At 36.9% G+C, this 26,697-nt stretch overlaps 1 protein-coding gene across 1 annotated transcript in view; it reads left to right on the forward strand.

The window, feature by feature from the left end:
• The first annotated feature begins 19,752 nt into the window (after positions 1-19,752).
• ANKRD13C (ankyrin repeat domain 13C) overlaps positions 19,753-26,697 on the forward strand; it is a 98,342-nt gene continuing 91,397 nt past the window's right edge. Inside the window, exon 1 of the mRNA XM_080800334.1 lies at positions 19,753-20,510. Coding sequence (XP_080656460.1) covers positions 20,066-20,510 — 445 coding nt within the window. The 5' untranslated portion in view covers positions 19,753-20,065. The remainder of the gene's footprint in view (positions 20,511-26,697) is intronic.

A 26,697-nucleotide genomic window follows, 5' to 3' on the forward strand; every position in this document is an offset into this window, starting at 1 on the left:
GTAACAAAGCAAGTGATAGCGTCTAGATTTAAACTGAAGTTGTCCTTGGGGCACCTGGGTGGCTCAGTAGTTAAGTGTCTGCCTTTGGCTCAGGTCTTAATCCTGGGGTTCTGGGATTGAGCCCTGCCTTGGGCTCCCTGCTTAGTGGGGAGCTTGCTTCTCCCTCTACCTCTGCTCCTCCTGCTTATGTTCTCTCACTCTCTCTGTCAAATAAATAAATAAAATCTTTAAAAAAAAAACAACCTAAGTTGTCCAATTATAGGTTTAATGTCCCTTCCATACTATCACAAAGGTACCATTCAAACTGTTTAGCTGTCATATTTGGGTACCTTAAACAATCTTGTTAATTGCCTTTTTAGTGTATATATTATCTCTCCTTCAGTGATTTTAAGCATCTTATTGGCAGAAATCATTTTTTTTATAACTTTCATATCACCTTTTATTCCAAACAACTGGTCTGGTGCTAAGAACATGTAAATGTTTATGAGGATGAAAATGCTAAACCTGAAATGATAAGAGTAATTTGGGGGTGATAATTAATTCAAGATATTTGGGTTGATACTATAAACTTATGTATCATATATGCCACTACAACCCTTACAATCTGCAATATTATGCAATAAAAATAACAACATTGGATTGAGGTAGACCACTCAAAACATATGCAATTCTATGGCCAAAATGCTATCAAGAAAATAATTGGTACTTCAGAAGAAACTTTGGACAGCCTAGTCAGGCAGCTCAATATGTCTAGAAGCTACTTTAGGAAATAGTAAATATGTCAAGAAGCAGTAGAATAAAAATACTGATGTGAAGACAGCGTGAATGAAGAATTGCTTTGAACTAATAGGGTTGCTATTTCTCCGAGATGGAGAAAGACCCCCCCAAAGAGGAAACCTTTGAAGGGCATATCAGTGGCTTTAAAAATGACACTTATCCTCAGTTGATCATTAGTATCAGAATTAGGGGTGGCAGTTTGCTATCCACTGAGTCAAAACTGAAATTTATTCCATAAGGTGTTGTCTTTGTTTACCAAATATTATCTAAGTTTACCACATTCCTCCTTCCTCTCAGCACTGCCAAACTCCCTTCCCTCAAAAATCTACCAGCTGAGGTCACATGATTTGGGTTGTTGATGAATTGATTCTTGGTCAGGATGTGGAATTTCATTGTTAGCTCAAGGGTACTCATACCTAATACTTGATTATTAGGCTGAAGTCCTTTTTAAATAAAAGTTCCATGTGTCACCTTAATGGAACTTGCACATACACATCTTTCATCCCAATTTTAGTTTTTTGCAAAATAGGGTTTTTTTCAGATATTAAAATAATTAACACTTACTGAGTAATTACGTTCAAGGCACTGTTCTAAGTATTTCACATGTATTCACTCTTTAATCTTCATAATGACCACTGAGATGGAAACTATTATAACTCTCATTTTATAGATAAGGAAATTGAGTCACAAAAAGATCAAATAACTTGCCTAAAGTAACTTACCTTGAGCCGAAGCAGACTGGCTCCTGGGTTCCTATTTATAACCAGTAAATCACCTACTATTTGAGATGATGTCATGTGATATTTGTGGACCTGATCTGATACAAATATTGGCCACTTTGTAAGTCATTAGAATCTTATTTATAATTCACTGAGCAGGGTCATGTAAAGTACTTCTAAAGGGTTTATCTATCAGAAAATGGTGGGGGGGGGGGCGCCTGGGTGGCTCAGTGGGTTAAGCCTCTGCCTTCGGCCCAGGTCATGATCTCAGGGTCCTGGGATCAAGCCCCACATCGGGCTCTCTGCTCAGCAGGGAGCCTGCTTCCCCCTCTCTCTCTGCCTGCCTCTCTGCCTACTTGTCATCTCTCTCTTTCAAATAAATACATAAAATTAAAAAAAAAAAAAAGAAAATGAGGGATCAACTTTTTAGTTAATTCTTATATTTGGGATAGTTAATTATTTTATTATTATGGAACACATTGTTGAGTCCTCTTTAAGGTGCTTATTATATATGACCACTGGTGCTAATCAATGGCTGGATGCACCTTCTGCTTGGCTATCCTCTATTACCAAAGGGATTGATTAGCCCATTCAGTTCTGGCTCAGTACCTATTTTTTTTCTGGAAGCATTTGGCTCACTTAGAGTTCTCTCTCTATATATATCTTGCTTATACAGATAGAAAAAAAAGTACCTGTTTATATTTTACAGGCACTTACTTATGGAATTAACAAAATGCACAAGTGTATTAATGTACCCAATTTATATTGAAATCACTAAAACTTATATATTTATTATATTCATTCTTTCATATTAAAAATACTGTTTGCACATAGTATGTTAACCTTTCTTTTTTCAATATCATTACCAAGTTCATGGGCTTTTTATACTCTACTTGTTTTAGTTAGCAAAATCATAATAATAAAGATTCTGATGCTCAAATTGTTACAACTTGGTGGCTGGAAATCCCTTTACGGTGGCTTTGTCCTTAAATACTGCCCCTGGAATTCTTAAAATTATCTTTATTGTCTAATAATAATAGACAAATAAAAATAGATTTTAAAACATCTTTTAAATATTCTCCACAGAATCTTACTGTTTTTTCCTAGAATAACTTTAGGGACAAAAATCTGGGCTGCTAGGATTGCACACGACATTGGGTGGTAGGCAAAAATGCCGCTACTACTATTGGCGCTTGATCACTTTTAGCACAGAGATGGAGAATTATATTTATTTATAAGTTTATGAGTTCATATTGATTTTTTTCAACTCAACATTATATGACTTTGCATAGTACTTTTCTGATTTTATAAAGTTTCAACAACCACTGAGGCTTTCAACTATGCCTTCATGATCTGTAAACCTCAGCTACCTTGATTCCCTTGTTCGTAAAATTGGTGTAAATTCAAAGGATTGTTGGAATGAAACAACACATGTAAAGTGCCTAAAATGTTTGGTACACATCCATTGTTGGCTGTAGCTACAGATACAAAATTCAGGATGATTTTCTCTTCCTTGGTAACATCCCTTCCTTCCCCTGATCCACAGGGTGTACTGCAAGCCACCATATCAGTAGAATTCAGCCTTCATCCTGAACTATAGTTGTTTGATCTGGGACTGGTATTCTGAGGAACTCTAGATGAAATTCCTGTTTATAAGCCTTAATTATTATTTTCTTTTCCCTCGGAAATAATTGGAATTAGTAGATTATGAATATTCTTTTTTCATCAAAGTCAGTCATTTTAAGATATGTGTGCACCCTCTCCTAAGGATAACAGACGCATGTGTCTGCCTTGGCTTTTATGAGGCATCCTTATGTAGTTCAATCAGTCATGCAGAGCGATGAGACAGAATCTTGGAGGATAAAAACTACCTTGTTTTGTGAATTGGGGATGCGAAGGCAATTTTTGAAGAGAAGGGTCACTGTGTGACAGCAGGCAACCCCAAAGTGTCTAATGCTAACTTACAAAAGGAATTTTAAAAAACTCTGAGAGAAATTACTGATATTCTAGAGCAGTATAGTCTAGTAAAACTTTCTGTGAGGGTATAATCCTTTTATCTGTACTGTTCAATATAGTAGCCTCTAGCCATACATTGCTTTTCAGTACTTGGAATGTCACTAGTGCAACCGAAGAAACAGAGGAAGTAAAGTTAATTTTATATAATTATAACATACAATATATACAGTATAATTATATGCAGCTAGCACATATTATATTGGACAACAGAATTTTAGAAGTGTCAGTGAAACCGTGTATTATTCTTATTTAAAGCTTCAGAATTTGGAATCAATCCTGGGTACAAATTTGGTCTGTGCTATAGATCATCTGAGTGAATTTAAGAACATTATTTTACTTATCTAAACTTCAGCTTGTTTTCAACAGAAAAGTGGGTATAATAACCCCTATTTTATATAGAATAGTGCTACTCAAAAAGTGTGGCCTGCATATTGGTGCCAATCAGTGAACTATTTGTGACAGGTCAGAAGTTAAGAGTGAGCAGTGGAAACTTCTATAAAAAATTGACAGTAATTTTATGTCTTTTGGCTCTAATAAAATTTCATATGACGCATCAGATTTTCATTTTTCTAGGTATTTGTTTTTGTTGTATTTTACAAAAGTATCAGTGTGCAACAGATTACAAATAAAAGAAAGATGACCCTTTACCACAGATGATTTGAGAAGTACTATCAGAGATTCACTGGGAAGATGAAGCTAAAAGGTATAGAATGATGTCTGTTTTGTTACATGTAATTGATAAATGGCTATTATGAGTGTTGGTCTTATAGTTTCTCAATCTCTAAGATAATAGAAATAATTTCTCCTTTGGACTGCTCAGAATATAATCCATAAGGCACAATAAATTAGAGGCAGTACGAGTTAATAGCAATGTATTTCACTCAAATGACTATACTTTTGACTAAAGAATGTGTTGTTAATAACGTATGTAGGCAATGAGGTTTGTTAGTCCAAATGAATAATGAACAGTATGTATTTTAGTAAGAAAAATAGATTATTATAAGTAAAGTAGAGCAGAGAGGATTTTTAAGGCAATGAAAACAAATTGTATGATACTATAATGATGGTTGAATGTCATAGATTTGTCTAAACCCATAAAATGTACAATACTGAGAATGAACCCTAATGTAAACTATGGATTTGGGGTGAGTATGATGTATCAATGCAGCTTCATTAATTGTAATAAATGTACCACTCTGGTGGAGGATGTTGACAATGGGGGAGGCTGTACATATGGAGGGAGGAGGTATACGGGAATGTCTCTGTATCTTCCTCTTAATTTTGCGGTGAACCTAAAACTTTTCTAAAAAAAAAAAAGCCTTTAAATAAAAAGAAAAATAAATGATAGAAAATTTCTGCCTTAATGTAGAAAACAAAGATTGTTAGTCTTTGCTGCATTTGGGACCTATACGGTTATTTGGTGATATGGTTTAAGAAAAAGGTATATATTACATAAGAATATAATTTGTACTCTAAGAAAATAAGACAGGATTTATTACTGGAAACCCCAAAGACCAATCATCATTAATTTTTTTACTGGGTTTTATTAAATAAATGTATGCAGCTATTTTATGTTGAAAAGACTTTGAATGTTAAATATCACATCAAATAATCAATATGTATTTTTTTAAGTTTTTATTTAAATCCAGTTAGTTAATATAGAGTGTAATATTAGTTTCAGGCATACAATATAGTGAATCCGCACTTTCATACAACATCTGGAGTTCATCACAAGTGCCCTCCTTATTGCCTATCAACTATTTAACCCATCCCCCCATCCACCTCCCTTCTAGTAACAGTTGTTCTCTATAGTTAAGAATATGTTTGTTGGTTTGCCTCTTTCTCTCTCTTTATTTTTCTGCTTGCTCATTTGTTTTGTTTCTTACATTCCACATGCAATTGAAATTATACAGTATTTGTCTTTCTCTGATGCATTTTGCTTAGCATAATACTCTCTAGTTCTATCCACATCCTTGTAAATGGCAAGATTTCATTATTTTTCGTGGCTGAGTAATTTTCCATTATGGATATGAATATAAATGTTCCATTACATGTATAAATGTGTACATCCTACCTCTTCTTTATCCATTCCTCAGTTGATGGGCTTTTGGGGTCGTTTCATAATTTGGCTATTGTTGGTAATGCTGCTGTAAACATCAGGGTACATGTACTCCTTCGAATCAGTGTTTTTGTATCCTTTGGGTAAATACCTAGTGGTTCAGTTGCTGGATCATAGGGTAGTTCTATTTTTAACAGTCTGAGGAAACTCAATGCAGTTTCCAGAGAAGCTCCACCAGTTTGCATTCCCACTGAAAGTGGAAGAGTGTTCCTTTTTCTCCACATCCTCGCCCATACCTGTTGTTTTTTTCTTGTGTTGTTAATTTTAGCCATTCTGACGGTGTGAGGTGATATCTCACTGTAGTTTTGATTTGTATCTCCCTGATGTTGAGTGATGTTGAGCATCTTTTCATGTGTCCAGTAGCCATCTGGATGTCTTCTTTGAGAAAATGTTGCATCTTCTGCCCATTTTTTAACTGGATTATTTGGTTTTTGGGTGTAGAGTTTAATATGTTCTTTATATATTTTGGATATCAAACCTTTATCAAACCTTTATCAGAAACGTCATTTGCAAATATATTCTCCCAGTCCATAGGTTGCCTTTTAGTTCTGTTGATTGTTTCCTTTGCTGTGCAGAAGCTTTTTATTTTGATGAAGTCAGTAGTTCATTTTTACTTTTGTTTTCCTTGCCTCAGGAGACATATCTAGAAGGAAGTTGCTAGCTGATGTCAAGGGGGTTATTACCTGCATATGATTTTGTTGGTTTCAGGTCTCACAGTTAGGTCTTTCATCCACTTTGAATTTTTTTTTTTGTAAATGGAGGAAGAAGGTGGTCCAATTTCATTCTTTTGTATATTGCTGTCCAGTTTTCCCAACACCATTTGTTGAAGAGACTGTCTTTTTTTATTGGATATTCTTTCCTGCTTTGTTGAAGATTAGTTAACCATATAGTTGTGGGTCCATTTCTGGGTTTTGGATTCTGTTCCATTGATCTATGTGTCTGTTTTTGTGCCAGTACCATACTGTTTTGATCACTGCAGCTTGGTAACACAACTTGAGGTCTGGAATTGTGAAACCTTCCGCTTTGCTATTCTTTCTCAGTGTTGTTTTGGCTATTTGGGGCCCTTTGTGGTTCCATACAGATTTTAGGATCGTTTGTTCTAGCTCTGTGAAAAATGCTGTTGGTATTTTGATAGGGATTTCATTAAATGTGCAGATGGCTTTGGGTGGTATAGACATTTTAACAATATATGTTCTTCCCATCCAAGATGGAATGTCTTTCTGTTTCTTTGTGTCATCTTCAATTTCTTTCCTCAGTGTATTATAGTTTTTAGAGTAGAGGTCTTTTACCTCTTTGGTTGGGTTTATTCCTAGCTGTCTTGTGATTTTCGATGCAATTGTAAATGGGATTGATTGGTTCTTTGATTTCTCTTTCTGCTGCTTCATTATTGGTGTACAGAAATGCAGCAGTTTTCTGTACATTGAGTTTGTATCCTGAGACTTTACTTAATGCCTGTATCAGTTCTAGCAGTTTTTGGGTGGAGTCTTTTGAGTTTTCTATGTAGAGTATCATGTCTTCTGCCAATATGGAAAGTTTGACTTCTTCCTTGCTGATTTTGGATGCCTTTTACTTCTTTTTGTGGTCTGATTGCTGAGGCGAAGACTTCCAGTACTATGTTAAATAACTGGTGAAATTGGACATCCCTGTCTTGTTCTTGATGGTAGAGGGAAGGCTCTCATTTTTTCCCCATTGAGAATATTAACTCTGGTTTTTTCATATATGATCTTTGTAGTTTTTATTATTATGGATTTGTTGTCTCTAAACCCACTTTATTGAGGGTTTTTATCATGAATGGATGTTATACTTTGTCGGATGATTTTTCTGCATCTATTGAGAGGATCATATGGTTCTTATCCTTTCTTTATTAATCTGGTGTATCACATTGATTGAATCATTGTTGCAACCCAGGAGTAAATCCCACTTGATCATGGTGAATGATTTTTTTAATGTATTTTTGGATTCAGTTTGCTGATATTGTACTGAGAATTTTTGCATCCATGTTCATCAGGGATATTGACCTGTAGTTCTCTTTTTTAGTGAAGTCTTTATCTAGTTTTGGTATTGGAGTAGTGCTAGCTGCATTGAATGAATTTGGAATTTTTCCTTCCATTTCTATTTTTTGGAGTAGTTTGAAAAGAATAGGTATATATTTAATTTTTTTGCCCACATTCAGATACTGTGTATATGGAATATTAATTTTTAATAAGCAAATGTGTTATGATACCAATAAAAAATATTATTGTAATTATGTGACAAAATGAAGCTGTGAATATATCATAATATGTTTTGTTTAAAATTAATCTGAGTGTGTTTCTTCTTTTCCTTCTGCTTCTCATTCTCCTCTTCCTCCTCTTCCTTTTTAAATGATCCATGGTTATTTAAGAACTAATTAGAAGGGTTTTAAGAACTAAGAGAATTGTCCTGTATTTTACATGCATGTGTGTATGCATGCACATGGGCACCCATGCTCATGCAAAAAGGTTGTTTAAAAAGTTTAACAGATATTTTTAAAAAGATGTTATCTATCTATCTAGGTATGAAGGCAAAGGGAAAGAATGATTTTCAGGTAGACCCTGCACTGAGCTTGGAGCCCAACAGGGGGTTTGATCTTATGACCCTGGGATCATGACCTGAGCCGAAATCCAGAGGCTGATGAGATGACCCTAACAAATATTTCAATTGGTAAATCACATCTGTTAGTAATTTTCCTAATTTCCTACTTCCTGAGATGAAACATTAAAACCATTTTGCTTTTTATTTCACATGTTATCAGTATATACACGCAACAGTGAAAAGTCTCCCCAAAACATTAAAAAAAAGGGAAATAGTTATTTGAATTAAAATTAGAAATGATCGGGGTGCCTGGGTGGCTCAGTGGGTTAAGCCTCTGCCTTTGGCTCAGGTCATGATCCCGGGTTCCTGGGATCGAGCCCCGCATCGGGCTCTCTGCTCGGCAGGGAGCCTGCTTCCTCCTCTCTCTCTGCCTGCCTCTCTTCCTACTTGGGATCTCTATCTCTCAAGTAAATAAATAAATAAATCTTTAAAAAAATTAGAAATGATCACAGCATAATGTATAGACTTGTTGAATCACTTTGTTGTATACTGAAACTAGTGTAACATTGTGTGTCATCTGTATTTTAATAAAAATAAGCAAACAAATAAATAATATCTTATTAAAAGATACAATGAAATATAATTATATAAAGTTAGAAAACATTGAAAAATTCACATAACATATATGAGTAGAGGTGTGCAAAGTCATCTAAAGAAATACAATGGCTTCCTGGATCAGACTTGATAATAATCACAGGGAATATTTGTTTGTTTGTGTGTATGTTTCTCTATCGAAGTATAGTTGACACACAATGTTATATTAGTTTCAGGTGTACAGTATAGTGATTTGACAGCTCTAAACTTTATGCTATGCTACAGCTGTAGCTACCATCTATCACTGTACAAGGCTATTACAATACCATTGACTCTATTCCTTGCTATACCTTTCATCCTGGTGATTTATTCATTCCATAATTAGAAGCCTGTGTCTCCCACTCCCCTTCACCCATTTTGCATATACCCTTGCCCATCCCTTCTCACAACCACCAGTTTGTTCTCTGGTATTAGTGGGTCTGTTTCTGTCTTTTTGTTTGCTCATTTGTTTTGTTTTTTAGGTTCCACATATAAGTGAAATCATACAGTATTTGTCTTTCTCTGTCTACCTTATTGCACTTAATACCCTCTCAGTTCATTCATGTTGTTGCAAATGGCAAGATCTCACTCTTTTATGGCTGAATAATATCCCTGTGTGTGTGTGTATCACATCTTTATCCATTCATTTATTGATGGGCACATGTTACTTCTATATCTTAGCTATTATAAACAATACTGCAATAAATGTAGGGGTACACATATCTTTTTGAATTAAAGTTTTTGTTTTCATTGAATAAAGAGTAGTGGAGTTACTGGATTGTAGATATTTACTTTTTTAACTTTTTGAGAGATCTCCATCCTGTTTTCTACATGGCTGCACCTATTTACATTCCCACCAATATAACACATGGATTTCTTTTTTTCCACATCCTCACCAAAGCTTGTTATTTCTTTTCTTTTTGATACTAGCCATCCTGCCAGTGTAAGATAGTATCTCATTGTGGCTTTGATTTACATTTTCCTGATGATTAGTAATGTTTAGCATGTTTTCATGTCCCTGTTGGCCATCTGTATGTCTTCTTTGGAAATATGTCTAATTTGGTTCTCTGCCCATTTTTTAATCAGATTTTTTTGTTTGTTTTGAGTTGTATAAATTCTTATATGTTTTGGACATTAACACCTTATTGGCTATATCATTTGCAAATATCTTCTCCCATTCAGTAGGCTGCCTTTTGTTTTGTCAGTGTTTCCCTTCACTGTACAAAAGCTCTTAATTCTGGTGTAGCCCCAGTAGTTTAAATTTTGTTTTTACTTTCCTTGCCTTAGGAGATATATCTAGAAATATGTTGCTAAGGCCATGTCAAAGATATTACTCCCTGTGTTTTCTTCTAGGAGTTTTATGGTTTGAGTTCCCATGGAATGTTTTAATATATCTGCAGCTTTTTTTTTTTTTTTAAGCAACAAGTAGATGCACATGAGATTGGGGGATGGAAGTGTTAGTCATTCAGGAATGCAAAGAAAATGAGTCATAGAAGCACAAGTTGGCCCTGACCATCAAAGCGTGGTGTGCTGGTGAGGAATGGATTATTATTCCTCCGGTCTTGTGAGTCTCCATCTGCCTCCCAGAATTTCGTTCTTGTGGAAGAGTGCGCATCAGGCTATCAAAATGCAATGCCATTAAACATTAGAATCAAATACTTGACTCCTCTTATTCTGATTCCATGCTCACCAAGCAACCTTCTGCTTATTTGGCTTTGTATGCAGTTTGTCTACCAGGGGGTGTGCTGATGGATACTTCTAGTACACTCAATCATTAATTTTAGATTGGAATGCTATGTTAGTCTTTTATTCTTGGCTATCTCAAGCCCATCCCTGGAAAATGGACTCACTCTCAGGGAGCTGACAAAATTAGATTTCTTTACTTGCCACACTGACGACAAGCTCAAAGACTATGGTGAAACCATCATCATAAGTGCTGCTAAAGAAAGCTCTTGACTGTCAGCCAACATTCTACAAACAATAGTTCTTTGCATTCCCTAGGGCAAATGTTCCTAATAGTCAAGGAACGACAGTTGGTTTAGATTTTAGCAATAGGGGTCAATATGATTGCTTGACTTATTTTTCTACTCTTGAAACGTGGCATCTAGAGGCAGTACATAGGAGAAGTACCTAACCCAGATTTAGGTTTTTGGGAGCTGCAAAGGAAGAAAGTGAGGATAAGAGTTCCCTGAGTACTGGAATTAGAACGTCTGAGAAATGGAAATAAATAGAGTACAGTTGAAGTAAAGATGGTAACCGTATGATACCATACTTACAATACCAGTTTCACATACTGTTTTACCCTGCTCAACATGTTTTAAACTCAACTTTTCACACCCGTATCTCTCTTTTCTTCTGTTGATGATGAGGAGGACATGCTAAGGAGGAAAGATTCTAAGAAACAACTTAAAATCAGGCAAATTTCCTTCTGTTCCTTGGAGGAAGAGTGTTGTAAAATTAATAAAATTAATAATGGTATCTAGAAAACTGATAAACAGGAGAGGAAAAGCTCAAGGAAGCAAACCCAAGGAAGTAAAAGGAAGTTTTATTCTTTTATTAAGGTAGAAGTGCATTGATTCAGGATTCAGAGCTGTTAGTAAGTCACTGTCTTTAGTTAGCAGCACATGGACTTTAAGGAAAATGAAGGAAAAGAACACACTGAGAAGAAAATACAGGTAACAATGAAATTTTAATTGGATTCCATAAATGCAAATGTTAAGTATCAATGCATCATACCTACCATATAATGTAATAATGCCTGCTATATTTATTAAGTTTGAATTTTTAGATATACAAAGCAATTTTTAGAAACTTAACACGTAAGGCTAAGTGTGGTTTGTACAAGCCGAGGAACACTTGCTATGTGTTTATTCTAAACAACAAAAGCAAGACCCAGTTTAAGTGACAGGTGATGTTGATACCAAACTTTGCAATAGGAATGACAGAAGAGAACTTCATTCCAGGTAATGATTTCTAATCTACACACTATGAGGTGGTAAGATTTATGATTTCACCTAGATACTGATTATAAAATAGGGTTCATGTTAAAAGTAAAATTATTAAATACCTCAAGAATGTTAAATAAACCAGCCCATCATTCATTAACTAATCAATTCCTATAGCAAATATTTATTGAGGATCCATTGGTGCCAGGCACTGGGTGGGGGCTGGAGTTGTTATTATGAATACAACTTAGTCTCTATACTTTTAGATATGTATTCTAATGGGAGATACAGACAAGTAAGTCAGCAGTTACACTTGGTAAAGATAAATGTAAGTAGTGGTAAAAGTGTTGAATTCCCTGACAGTACATAGGAAAACTGTATAATCCAGATATAGATGAGGTGCCAGTGAATTACTGACAGCTAATTTGAGGTTTAAGGACAAGAGGGAAGAATATGGGCGATCTTTTGAGGAAAATTGTTCAGGACAGACTGTTGTGTGCAACCTGGAAGTGCCAAAGTTAGAGAGGTAAACAGAGTCAATGAACCCATGATGGTGCTTATAATCCACCTTCAATTCTTTGGACTTTATCTAGAGGGCTATTAAAGATTTTAAAAATATTTATTATAAATATTTGATGCACACACAAAACAAAGTAATACAAAAAACCTGTATAAACACCAATGAACTTAAGAAATGAAACATAAATACCCTTTTAAAAAGGGGGGAAAAACCTAAAAGCAAAAATTCAAAATGCATGCTGAATACAAAAATAGCTATAACAGAATTTCCTTATGGATAATTAACTGAAGGCACTTTTTTACTTTATGCTTCAAAGAAGCCACTATACCGAATTTGGTGTTATTATTCTGATTCTTTTGGATTTGTACTTTATTACATATTAACTCTAAATAACACAAACAAATGAGAGGTAAGTTTGCCAGATAAAATACAAGACAACCAGTTAAATTTGAGTTTCAGATAAAAATAATCTTTTAGTATAAGTATGTTTCAAATATTGAAATTTGCAATACTTGTAATATTGTCCCGCACAATATTTGGGGCATACTTATAACAAAAATTGTTTATCTGAAATTCAAATTTAACTGGATGTCCTGTAATTTTAATTATAAATCTGGCAATCCAAGGATTGAATGGATGCGGGTTTCTGCATATGCACTCATGAGTGGGAAATGAGAGCCAGAGACACAAGAGTTTGGAGGCAATTTTAAGTGATAGTGGCCTGAATCTAAGGATGGCTACTGTAAAATTGAGAGAAATGGTTCAGTTTTAGAGCTATGTGAAATGGTTCAATTTTAGAGCTATTAGAAAGGTCAAGATTTAGTAACTGGTTGAATGTGGGGCTGAGGGGGAGGGAGGAATTAAGGGTAATAGAATTGATATACAGGTTTGGCCAGTGGAACTGCTGATGGAAATAAGCTCTATATGGGACATGTTGAGTTGGATGTTCTCTTGAGGATTATTTAGGTTAATTGATATGGTATGTAGCTGGATGTATTCTAGGCAGTAAAATAGAACCAGGAAGCCATGGACACAAATACTGACCCATATCCATCTATTCCATTTAATCGCTTTACATATCTATTTATTTTATTTTAACCTCTTTCATTGGAAAACCCACTCCTATCCTTGTTCTGTCTCTTGTTCCAAGCCTTTGTTGGTGATCTAAAAATAATTTCACTTATAAATGTTGCAATGTATCTTGTCATATTCATCTCATAATGAGTTGTTTTCTCATTATGCTCTTGGCATCTTTCCTCCTTCTCCCTGCATAAGTCTGTGTGTTTAATCTGTCTCAGAGGAATTCCTTCCTCCCTTCTGGAACTTCCACAGCTATTGGCTCTGGTTTCCTTGGCAACCTCTGCATCTCTGATTTTTTTTCTGATTATTTAAGGGAAATCTGACTAAATCACTAATAGTTGCTGATCAGAAAGAGTAGGAAAAAAAGGAAAGTGCCCAACATTGCCTTGGAGGAAGGAAGTGGGAAGATTTAGAGGAAACAGGAAAATATTGAGACCTAGAGAGATGGATGTAAAATGTATGAAGAAGATATTGATCTACATGGCTTGTTATTTTCATTTTCAGTGCACTGTTAGGAATGTTATAGGGGGATGCTCAAGATGACAACCTCATTAGCCAGGCAGCTGTATCATCCATCCAACCAAAATTCTCCTAGACCTAGCTCAACCAGTATGGAGTGTAAGAAATCATATTTTAGATTATTGTGAAAATATGAAATACAAGCCTTCAAAGAAGGAGGGAAAAAAAAAGATGTAGACCAAACTTGCTTCAATGTTTACATTAGAAATATATTAGTACAGAAAGTAGGGAGGACTGAGTAAGATTAGTGAACTACCAATCTTAGTTGTAGGTCTGCTGATGCATTTATAAAATATAACCAATGAAATTTTATTATTGTGTACAGGGCTTCTGTATTTCATACTTTGACGTGATTGCTTTTATTAAATGAAGACACCATAATGGGGATCAGGTGCTTTGTCTAAAGCTAACAGAGATACATACATACATATATTTCCACTAAAATTCAGAAATATTCATTCTGGGAATCAGGCTTAATCCTCTAGTTATTGTTGGGTGTCAGTGAATTGACCACTATTTGGATTCTTAGCCACACCAGGAGGGAAATGAAAAAGAGGTAGCCTGTAGGACCAGAGTATTATCTAGTAAACTGGATAGTTGAGTTACAAATTCAGATTGTTGGATTGAATTCTATCTTGGTAACATTTTTTTTTTCTTGGTAACATTTGAATAGAAAATAAATTTGTTGTTGAAGTTATTCACTCCTTACCTATTGATATTATTGATCACCACAATGTATTTCATCATATTTAGTCCAAGACACTGTGACAAGAGGCAAGTTGTTTTTTTTTTTTTTTCCCTCTGAGTAAAATCTCCCTTTAAGTCTGAGTGTAGTACTTTTGCTGATCGCTTGTCTTTGTCTCCTTATCATCTTTCCCACCTACTTCCCATTATGAAATAGTTTCTGCAGTTTGGGAGTGTTTATCCCCAACTTGCTGGATTCAGAGATGAGTGCTGATTGGGCAAAACTAATCAAGGTAACCACCTCCCCGGAGGGATTTGTTTAGGTAATCCAGGCCTGAGCCAATCAACACTTTCCTGGATACAGGGATTGGTTAGGATCCTTTTATGAATGTCAAGGAACAGACATCTGTGATTGTGGGCCCTCCCTCCAGACCTGAAGGAGGGAGTACATGGCTCCTGTGACTGTGGGCAGGCATCTTGTTCCTTGAGAGAAGCTGGCCTTTGGAGGACAGTCCAAACAGGAAGAGGCACAATGAGAGTCACCTAGAAACTGACAGGTGGTTTAGACCAGGCCACTCTTGAAGACATATTTCTGCCTCTTTCTGTTATGTAAGTCAATAAATGCATTTAATTTAAGCCAGTTTCAATTGAATTTACTGTTATTTGTAAATGAAAAAAAAAACACCCCAAATTGAAATATTTATTCTTGGGTTTCATGTAAGAATCCAAGAGAGTAGTAAACTTCAGTGTTGTAGGGTTAGGATTATTTATTTATTTAACATCTCATCACTTAGTGTACAATTGTCTTGGTACATTGTAGATACTTTGGGGTTTTATATTCTAATGGATTGATTAATTCAACAGCTGTTTATTATTAATATTAAACTTCCACTATTTAACGACCTGAAAGGCACTGTGCATACAACAGTTTTAGTACTCGGAGTTTTAGTACTTGGAGAGTTCAGAGGACTGGCTGAGGAAGCAAACCAGATATACCAGAGAGGCATGCAAAAGTTAAAATGGAAAATCAGAAAGAAGGCAAAGGAGGAACTCCTAATCCAGAATATTGGGGTGTTGTAAAGAAAGAAGGAGGGGGAAGGTGTCGTTAAAGACTCCTAAGAAGGATTTACTTTAAAAATTTTTTTTTATTATTGAAGTGTAATAACGTGCAATGTTATATTAACCTCAGGTGTACAACCTAGTGATTCAATAGTTCTATACATTACTGAGTGCTCACCATAATAAGTGTAGTAACCATTTGTCATATGTTATTGTAAATGTTTTTGACTATATTCCCATTCTGTACTTTCCATCTCTGCAACTTCTTTATTTTGTTACTAGAAGTTTGTACTAACTTTTCTTTTCGTGCTGTGGACCTCTTTGGTAGTATGGTGAAGCTTAGGTGTAAATGATATTTTGAGATATTGGTAGCAATTGTAATGTGACACGGAAATATCTGTGCTTTCTTGTGATTGCAAAGGCACAAATACTGCTAATATTTTCATGGTTTGTGACCTACCTTCGTAATAGAAAGACATGCTAAATTTTATTTCGAACTAAAGTTCGACGTAATTTTCTGGACCCCTGGATTCTATGCCAAGTTTAAAATACAACAACAACAACAACAACAACAACAAAACCTTGTGCTAAGGAGAATTTTGAAAAGCTTTTGAAAGGCTGAGGGAGGTATCTAGGTGAATGAAATCACAATGGGTTTGGGACATATGGAACATCGTGTGCGCAGGCATGGAAACATGAGAGAGGATGAGGGACTGTCAGCAGATTGTTTTGGTTAGAATGAGGAATGAGTTTGGCAACGTGTAGGAGGCAAAGCTGGAAAGTTTGGCAGAGTCTCCTACCTTTGGAATGTGGGTTGATTACACATTATGGTGATTAAATGTGATCCTGTCTTTACTGTGTTTGAAATCCTTTACAGATTCTCCACTGCCCAGCATATATAGTCATATAGTCCGAATGTTTTACAGTTGCTCTTTGTAATCCAGCCCCAGCTTTCCTTTCTAGTCTTATTTGCCACCACTTTTCCTGTCACATACTATGCTCCAGTGATTGTCAAATATAATGCTGTGTTTATACATACTATTCTCTTTTTTTAAGATTTTATTTATTTATTTGACAGAAAGAGATCCCAAGTAGGTAGAGAGAGAGAGGAGGAAGCAGGCTCCCTGCTGAGCAGAGAGCCCGATGCCAGACTCGATCCCAGGACCCTGAGATCATGACCTGAGCCGAAGACAGAGGCTTAACCCACTGAGCCACCCAGGCACCCCTATACATACTATTCTTTTTATCTCTACTCATAGCTGGATGATCACTTCCTGGTGCCTCAGTTGCCTCATCTGTAAAATGGGGACAGTAAGTACCCCATAGAGTTGTTGTGAGATTAAATAACATAGTTATTGAAACTTGCTTGAAACAATGCCTAACATGTCATAAGCTCTCAGTAAATGATAGCTTTATTATTATTGTAATTATTATTACTACCTTTTGCCCCCTGTGTCCAATCAGCCAACTTCTTACATTCTTTCAATTCAGACAATTACCCCCTTCAGAAAGACTTCCTGATCAACTGACTTTCATTTCCTCCCGAGAGAATTAATAATAAAATTACATCCTCTTTTGTATCATGTCAGGATCTTATATAATTTCAATTCTTGTATTTTTCACAATGTATTGTAATCTTATATTTCTATATCATTTTTTACTGATTATACTGCTAAACCCTTAAAAATAAGGGTCAAATAACATTGATGTCTGCAATGTTTGATTTTACTAGGGAAACACTTAGGAGTTTTCACATCTATCCGTAGTTGGCAGCCACTAATGAGGTACTTTTAAATTCTGGATGCAGTGATAAGATACTTCTCAGATACAATGGTTGACTCTTTGGTGCAGGTTTTAATAATAACAGGGTACGAACACCAGTCATTTTATACATATCCTTTATATGTTAGTGTTTTATTCTAGACTGGACCTGAATTTCTCACACTGCACATTCTTTCTTGGGGAACTCAAAGACTTCTGTGGTATCAATTACTGTGTAATGATAACTCCTAAATTTTAATCCTGATCCCTGCTTCCTAGGGTCATTTCAAAATATTCAAAATGTATACCATCTAACTTCTTCTGGGTGAACAACAAGAAACTTCAATTCAATATGCCAAAATTGAACTAGTTTTTTTAAAGTCTTACCTCCTCTAACATCACTCTTACTAACTTGGTTCATGTTCTCCTAATTTCTCCTCATCTGAATTACTGCATACTTCTTTAAAATTTGATTTTTTTTCTGATTCATAAAAACGAATATTCAAGGAATATAAGAAATATGTGATTTAGCAATCTCATCTTCAAAGATAACCAGTGTTCACTCTGTGCAATGTATATATTCTGCCAGACTTTTACATGCATATACTAACACACTTATTTTTTTATTTATGCAGTAGTCTGTCTCTAGAAGAGCACCCATGTACTTTATTCTTGACATATACTTTTCTTTTCTTTTTTTTTTTTTTAAGATTTTATTTATTTGTTTGACACACAGAGATCACAAGTAGGCAGAGAGGGAGGAGGAAGCAGGCTCCCTGCTGAGCAGAGAGCCAGATGTGGGGCTCGATCCCAGGACCCTGAGATCATGACCTGAGCGGAAGGCAGAAGCTTTAACCCACTGAGCCACCCAGTCGCCCCCATATACTTTTCTAAAGTATGGGAGAGTGAGTGACTTTTCTAAAAGACAAATCTCATCATGCTATTTCCCTATTCAACATTCCCCATTTCTTGTGGGATAAAGTCTAAACTTTTAACGTGATATGGCCCTTTCCTATCTCTCTAGCTCTAGAATAAGGCTGGATTGTGCTACATTCCAGCTTTGAAGCATTAGGGTGGTTTTTCAACTGTCGAGTGAAGATTAAAAATAATATCACATGGAGATAACAGCATATAAAATGCCAAGCATACTGCTTGCCTTAGAATTAATAAATATTGGCTATCGTGGAAGAACAAAATGTTTTTGTATGCATATGTTCAGTCTCTTGGTTTCTGAGTAGGATTCTTTGAGGTGCTGGTTATGCAATGCTTGATCATAATTGGAACAACCCTCACTCCCCACAAAAGGAGAAGAAGAAGGAGAAGGAGAAGAAGGAGAAAGAAGGGCAGAAATAGTTCGATTTGAATAGATTTGAAAAAGAAGATGGGAAGTAAAAACCTGAGTGGCGGGGAAGGATGAAGAGAGGACAGTTCCCACAAGTTATTTGTTTATTTGCAGCGGAATGGAGGTGACAATAAAATTTAAGAAGCGATTTGAGAGAAGCTACTGTTAGTGTAAATGGGACTTTGGAGAGATAAGTGGGTGAAGGCAGACCTCTGGGATACTTCGCTAACCCTCCTCCCTTCTAGCTCCCCACAGCTTTAGTTATTTGATGGAGATTTTAGGGATTTTAAATTTAGGCTTCTTTAGAATTTGACGATGAGTACAATTTGGCCAGGAACTAGCCCAGTGACATCCCAGTCACACAATTATTATATGCCATTCTTTAGCGTCCATTCCCTTGCCTGACACTGACACCCGCTTCAAATTCATTTCTCTAAAATTTGAGTGACCTCCCTTCTTTCCGTTTGCTGAATAGCCTGTTTTCCAAGGTCAGCCCCTAAATTACGGTGACTTTTAGGACTAAAATTTGTCTTTTTTTTGGGGGGGGGGTGCAATCCAGCTCCCCATATTCGTCGCGCAGTGAACTACTGTACCCAACTGTTTGTCTTTCCTCCTCTGCTGAGCTCTTTGGAATGGCGTTTTAAAAATTTACTAGCTTAGTATACGGCACAAAGTAGATGCTTAGTAAATGTTTATTGAACGAGTGTCTTGTGCATCATCTTACTGACATCATATCCTGTGTGCAGTGGCGTCAGTTTGCATTACTCTGCGGGAGGCCCAGAGGCCCGAGGGTTTAAGTTATCGTTTATAACGTGCATCGAATATCTCAAACACAGGTTAAAGGTTTCAGACTGCACCGAAGAAGCGCGGCCACGGCGAGCGGTCGGGTTCTCAGCTTGGGGAGGAAACACGCTGCCTGGGAGGCGCCAGCGCTGCGTTCTTCTCCGCGAGTGGAAGGTGCAAGGGAGGGAGCGGGCACCTCACTTATCGCGGTGTTTCCTCCCTCCTCCCGAGGGAGCTCTCGCGAGAGAAGTCAGGGTAAGATGGCCGTGCCCTGTTTTTCGGTGTGAGGCAGGCGGCTGCGGCAGCAGGGACAGGGATCCTGGTGTCGTGGGCACCTGAGCTCTAGCTCCCCCCAGCGAGCGCGCGTCCCTTAGTGCCTAGGCGAGAGCCGACTCTTCCTCCAGGAGATGCGTTTGTCCCAGGCTCGGGGGAGCGCTGAGAGTACATGCTGCGCTGGAGGCGCCTGGCCACCGCTCTAATAGCCTTGCGCCGCCGCAGCGCTACCTCTGTCGCGGGCGGTGAGCCTCCCGGATACCCTCTCTGCCCCTGGCGGCGATGACCGGGGAGAAGATCCGCTCACTGCGGAGAGATCACAAGCCCAGCAAAGAAGAGGGGGACCTGCTGGAGCCCGGGGATGAGGAAGCGGCGGCTACCCTCGGCGGCACCTTTACGGGAGGCAGGATTGGGACAGGCGGCAGGGGCAAGGGCAGCAAAGCCTGTCATAAGATCTTCAGTAACCATCACCACCGGCTGCAGCTGAAGACAGCTCCGGCCTCCTCCAATCCCCCTGGCGTCCCGGCCCTGCCGCTGCACAGTTCCTCCGTGACTACCACCACCCAGTCCCCGGCTCTTCTAGCGGGCACCAACCCCATTGCTGTCGTCGCAGATGGAGGCAGTTGCCCCGCACACTACCCGGTACACGAGTGCGTCTTCAAGGGGGATGTGAGGAGACTGTCGTCTCTCATCCGCACGCACAATATCGGACAGAAAGATAATCACGGTGAGGAGTGCTCGTCCCTCTCCACCTTTCCCTTCCCGAACCTAGGGTGTGCCTCCCCAGGCCAATGGAATTCTAGGCTTCCCTCCAACGATCTTTCTTTCCTCTCCTTTGCCCATCACCCGGGCCAAATGCCTGTAAATCATGACCGTTTCAGTAATAGCATGCCAGTGGTCAGGGGATTGGTTCTTGTGGGTGCAAAGGAATGTTTCCTCTTTGCCCACTTCAGAGTTTCCTTTCAGAAGCTGTTTTGTTTATCTTTGAGACAGGCCTTCAATGTATTGGTTTTTGACAAATTTTAAATAGTCTCTTATCCAACCTGCCCTTCTTCTTTTGTTTGTGGAACTGTTTCTTCTCTTTCTCCCCTCCTCTCCCACCTTGGGATTTCGAATTTTGAACGTGTAAATGGCCCACCTCCCTCCATTACTCAGGTTCAGATCCAACTTGACTGCAACTGGTTGTTGTGATTTCTACCTGCCATCAGGTTCTGTTTCTTTTTCTCTGCTTTCACGAAACTTAGTTTGATACAAAGTGTCTACACTTTGCATTTAAGATAGAATGTAGAATTGCCTTGGTTGCTGAAAGCCCCACAGTAGAAATTTGTTGGCATTTGATACCTAGAGCAAGTAAAAAGTGACTAGAGCAGCCAAAATTTTGTTGGAGTAGAGTTTTGAGTGTTTTGTTTTATGTAATTGCTAATAATAATGTTTTATCTTGACTGTGATTAAAAATAGTACTATGATTTTTCATAGTAACTTCATCATAGCCTATATGACAAAATAGAGTATCATTTATTATTCAAGGACTGTATTTCTACTTTCTACCTTAACTCATTAGCTGATTTTTTGGGGTTTCTTTTGTTTTAAAAACGTTATATGATTGAGTTGATTTTATAAGCAACAGTAGATTTATTAATGAAAACGAAACACTGACATTTTCAACATTTAATAAGCCATTTTAAATTGGGTAGTTGACATATTGTTGCTAGCTCTGCTTCTAACTGAACGTGACTGTTGTATACATTCAATTAGAACACACTCAACTCTGTTCAAAATAATATATAACACATTAATGAAATGCTTGCCTGAGGAATAAACTCCTTTAATTCCATCAGACTCCAGGCTTCTTATCTAAAATTAGGGCAGAAATTGAGATTAAAAAAAAGAATAAGATTTTTCTTAGTGGCTTTATAATTCTCTAACAACTGCACTTGTATCTGAATTTACAATATTGTAATATTACTGTCATTTATCATAATTCAAATCCACAAAAAAGTACCTGAAAGCTGCACCCAGTTTTTCATTCCTACACTTATTTAATCACTTTACTGTTGTTACAACAAGCATAATAATTGTTTGTTGATGGTAATTATATTCTAACACTTTGGGAAACATATTGTATTAGAAGGTGTGTTGTAGTTTCAGGTTATTCATCATTTATTAGGGAGTTTGAAGAGTTGGCCTTCATAGTATGTGTATATATATGTGTGTGTGTCTATATATATATTTGTTTTTCCCTGTAGGGCCTTGAAATATCTGTGAAAATAGAAGAAAGTTTCTTTTTGAGAGTTAATTTCCTTTGAAAGAAGAGCTAGATAAATATGACTGACAAGTACGATAGAATAGTATTTTACAGTTGATCCTCCTGGTTAATCACAGAAGGTACTGAATTACAGGATTATTGAGCTTCCATATTCTGTAATTCAATGTTAAGTAGTTGGTCTGTTAAAATACAAATTCTGTTCATAGTAACTAGAATCCTAAATCTCTTAAACTCTTGTCCTTCATCCCCTCAACCACTTTTTAAATTGCCTTGATATACCAAATGTTTGTATGGTACTTGTATTTTTGGTGTTTCTGATGATTGTAACCAGTGGTTCACATACCTCTGGAAAGTGTAATTGTTTTTTCCCCTGAAATATATATTTTCATCTCTTGCTGTGAAGTCTCCTAGGAAGAGTAGCTTATATTTAATATGCTACTTCTTTAGTCCCTTTTCTTGGTAGCTGCATAATTTCCCCATTACATTACTTTTATTCCTGATATTTTTACTAACCTGGATATTTTATTTAGATTTTAAGGATATTTTTTACTTCACATTACAGAAGATAAATGTCTTTAAAAAATAAATTTTAAGTCACCAAACAAATATAAACAAATATAAGCTATATATTTTATTTGGATTGTTATAACATGATAAATGCATAGCAGATTCATACACTCATACAGGTACATAGCAAAGCCATACAGTCATTCTGCATCATACCACAAGGTTAGTTTTATATTCACCAAAGAGATTCCTTCTATAATGTGTTGATGATGATTATCATCATCATAAACACAATTTACTGAGAATGTCAGCACTATGCCAAATGTTATCTACATTATCACATTTAATTCTCGCAATAGCCTTGCAAAGCAGATTGTTTTATCCTTATTTTAAAGGTGAGGAAAGTGAAACCTAGAGATGCAGGGAAACTTTGTTAAAGTTGCATATTTGGTATAAATTGCAAAGCTGGGAACTGAACTAATAGCTGGAACTCAAGTCCATGGTCAACCTCTGTAAATATGTCTATTAATTAGGACACACTGTCCTGCACAGAAGTAAATTCTAATAATGTATAATGTGGTAATTTACAACAAAGTTCTTTAATATATATTTTCTCATTTAGTCTTTATAGTATCTTTTTTTTTTTTTTTTTAAAGATTGAATTTATTTATTTACAAGCAGGGGGAGCCGCAGACAGAGAGAGGGTAGAGCAGGGAGCCTGATGTGGGGCTCTATCCCAGGACACCGGAATCATGTCCTGAACCAAAGGCAGACTTTTAATGGACTGAACCACCCAGGCGCCCCTTTATAATAGCCTTATGGAGGGACGCCTGGGTGGTTCAGTCATTGGGCATCTGCTTTTGGCTCAGGTCATGATCCCAGGGTCCTGGGATCGAGCCCCACGTCTGGCTCTGTTCAGCAAGACCTGCTTCTCCCTCTCCCTGCCGCTTTCCCTGCTTGTACTCTCTCTCTGTGTCAAATAAATAAAATCTTTAAAAAAAAAATAGCCTTATGGAGAATTTTTTGCCATTGGACAACTTTCAGAGTTTTTCTGTAGAGCCCAAATCTCTCACACTTCTTTGTTCTGTTTCTTTTTCATGTAATGGCACAAGTAAATGGGCTCCCTCATCCACATGATAGCCCTTTAGATATCTGACAGAAGCTGTCATGTTCTTTTTTTTTTTTAAGATTTTATTTATTTATTTGTCAGAGAGAGAGAGCACAAGCAGGCAAAGTGGCAGGCAGAGGCAGAGAGAGAAGCAGGCTCCCCCCTGAGCCAGGAACCCAATGCTGGACTCGATTCCAGGACTCTGGGATCAAGACCTGAGCTGAAGGCAGCGGCTTAACCGACTGAGCCACCCGGGCATCCCAGCTATCACATTCTTATCTTTCGGTTAAACATTCCTGTCTTCTGTGTCCATTCCTATTAACAGCATGGTTTTTAAAGTCCTTAGATGGCCCCTGAAATAGTGAATACTATATAATGATGTTAAGTAAGTAAATGAAAATCCTATTCATCTTCTTTTTAATGAAACTCAGTTTATCAATTCTTCCCTTTGAGAAAGGTGCTCAAGACTAACCTTACGAGTAAAGACAAAAAAAGAGACCCTTTTGTTCTAAGCAATATATGTTTAGTAATGTGTACTACTAAAAAGCACACATTAAATAATACAGTGCAAGAGTATGTTAATTTTTTAATACTGCTTTTTCTCAAGTGATTAGCTATCTCTCCATTCTATCTCTTCTTGCAGGTTTTTTTTTTTTTAGCCTAAAACAGGACTTTATGTTTATTAAATTTTATCTTGTTAGTTTTGATCCTTTATTCTATCTAGCTGGAAAGCTTGTTGAACCTTAATTTGGTCACTGTTTAGCTCACTATTCATTAGCTCTTTGAGTTCAGTGATCTCTGATTTGATAAACTTTTTTTGGAGTGCGTATATAATGTGTATTTACAAATTACTGACTTGAATAGGAGCAAGGATCCAGCTTTTTCTTTTTTGGTCAAATGTTGGTTAAGTATGAATTGCCTTTTCTGAGTCATCAGTTATTTTGAGGAATATTGTATTTGGATCCAAATATATCTTTGAAATGTAAGTTAAATACAGTAATAGGTGTAACATCATGAATATACTGTGTTCAGATATGCCAAGTGATTATGACTCATTGTATATTTAGTAAAAGCATTTTTTTGGGGTGGGGGAAAATATACCTTTCATTAAATGTACACAAATTTGTTAAATTTTATATTTTTAGTGTATTTGAGTTAATATGTATTTTTTCTTTAGTATAGAATTAAAGTTTAAGTCTAAGCCCTTTTTCACATTGTAAAAATTTTTCTGAATCACTTCTTGCCATTGGTAGTTAAAGTATCATGGTGATATGCTTTTTTAAAAAATTATTAATGGTAATGAGTTTTACTTCTTTAGCATCTTTAGAATTGAGAATGCTTATGGAGCATATAGAACACTTTCTTGATTTTTGACTGCACTTCCTTTTTGTTAAACTTATAATTTTGGTTTTTTCCCCTTGAGTTAAATATCCTTTGGGCATTTGTCAGAAAGTCTTAGGTACCAGAGTGATGAAAGTCCTTGATGCATGAATTGCTTAAACCAGCCTTTCCTAGATGTGAGAAATTTGTGAGTGAGATGTATTCTGAGAGATTTGGCAGTTTCTACTGCCTTTAATGATAATTGCCTGGGATGTGACAAGCCATCTTCTCCATACAGTTAATTTTCATTTTTACTGAGATGTAGCATAATCTTTGTGTAGCTATTTCACACAGTAATTAGAAATTTCAATTGTGAGTTTAATTTCAATTGAGGATATTGCTGCCATTGTTGGTAACTCAAGGGAATGATAATGAAATGGTTAATATGTGTAGCCTCTCTGCCTCGTGGTGGTAGATTTCTTCAGAGAGGGATTTTAAAACATCTTAATTTCAGAATGATTTAAAGTGTATGTTTGAGAGTTGAGGCAGTAGGATAATCTGTTTGGTGCCTATGTGGTAGGTTTATTTTGGTTTATTCTATATACATCTTTAAATTTCCTTTTGATATTTTTCTGCTTTGTGTTTGACTCTAAAATCTTTATGATGGGTGATTTAAGAAAATAATGCACCTTATGTCTGTTTGAGAAGTGACTATAAAGTTACACTTTGCTTGGCCAAAAAAAAATCTTTTTTTTTTTTTTTAATATTTTATTTATTTATTTGACAGACAGAGATCACAAGCAGGCAGAGAGGCAGGCAGAGAGAGCGGGGGAAGCAGGCTCCCTGTTGAGCAGAGAGACCGGTGCGGGGCTCGATCTCAGAACTCAGATCACGACCTGAGCCGAAGGCAGAGGCTTAACCCACTGAGCCACCCAGGTGCCCCCCCCCCCCAAATCTTGAATTAAGCCTTAGATGAACAGTTTTAGCTAAGAAGGTTAAAATGATGGTACATCTTTAAAAGAACAGTAATAGTTTTGTATTTTTTTCCCTCGTGTTATGTGGTCTTCTCTGGACTTTGTTTTTGAAAAGCAGACCTCATTTTATCTTAGAAAAAAAGTGAAGTAGTTTCTGGGGGGTAACATAATCCATTAAAGTGTCCTGCACCCTCACTTGGAATGAGGGTGGTTTGGCAGTGAAATCTGTCACTTCACTGATCTATCAGGCTTGATTCAGTTGATCTTTATGACAACATGAATATGACCTTCCTCTCACCTCTTCTTCCGTGTGCATCTCCTAGCATGTGCATGTCCTTGGGTTAAGTAGACATGTTTCCTGATGGCATCATATGAGTATTAGAAGGTGACTTCACACTTGGAATTGTGATATGAACACATCTGCAGAGCTACCTCTTAAGAAGGTGGGGGGAAGGGGTGCCTGGGTGGCTCAGTGGGTTAAAGCCCCTGCCTTCGGCTCAGGTCATGATCTCAGGGCCCTGGGATCCAGCCCTGCATCGCATGGGGCTCTCTGTTCAGCAGGGAGCCTGCTTCCCCCCTCTCTCACTCTGCCTGCCTCTGCCTACTTGTGATCTCTGTCTGTCATATAATAAATAAAAATCTTAAAAAAAAAAAAAAAAAAAAGAAGGTGGGGGGAATCCTTTTTCCTGCACTGGGGAATCTCTCCTTTCCTGTACTGAGCTGTAATAGGAACAGTAAT

The sequence above is a fragment of the Martes martes genome (assembly GCF_963455335.1).
Source record: "Martes martes genome assembly, chromosome: 4".
In the NCBI taxonomy this organism is placed as follows: Eukaryota; Metazoa; Chordata; class Mammalia; order Carnivora; family Mustelidae; genus Martes; species Martes martes.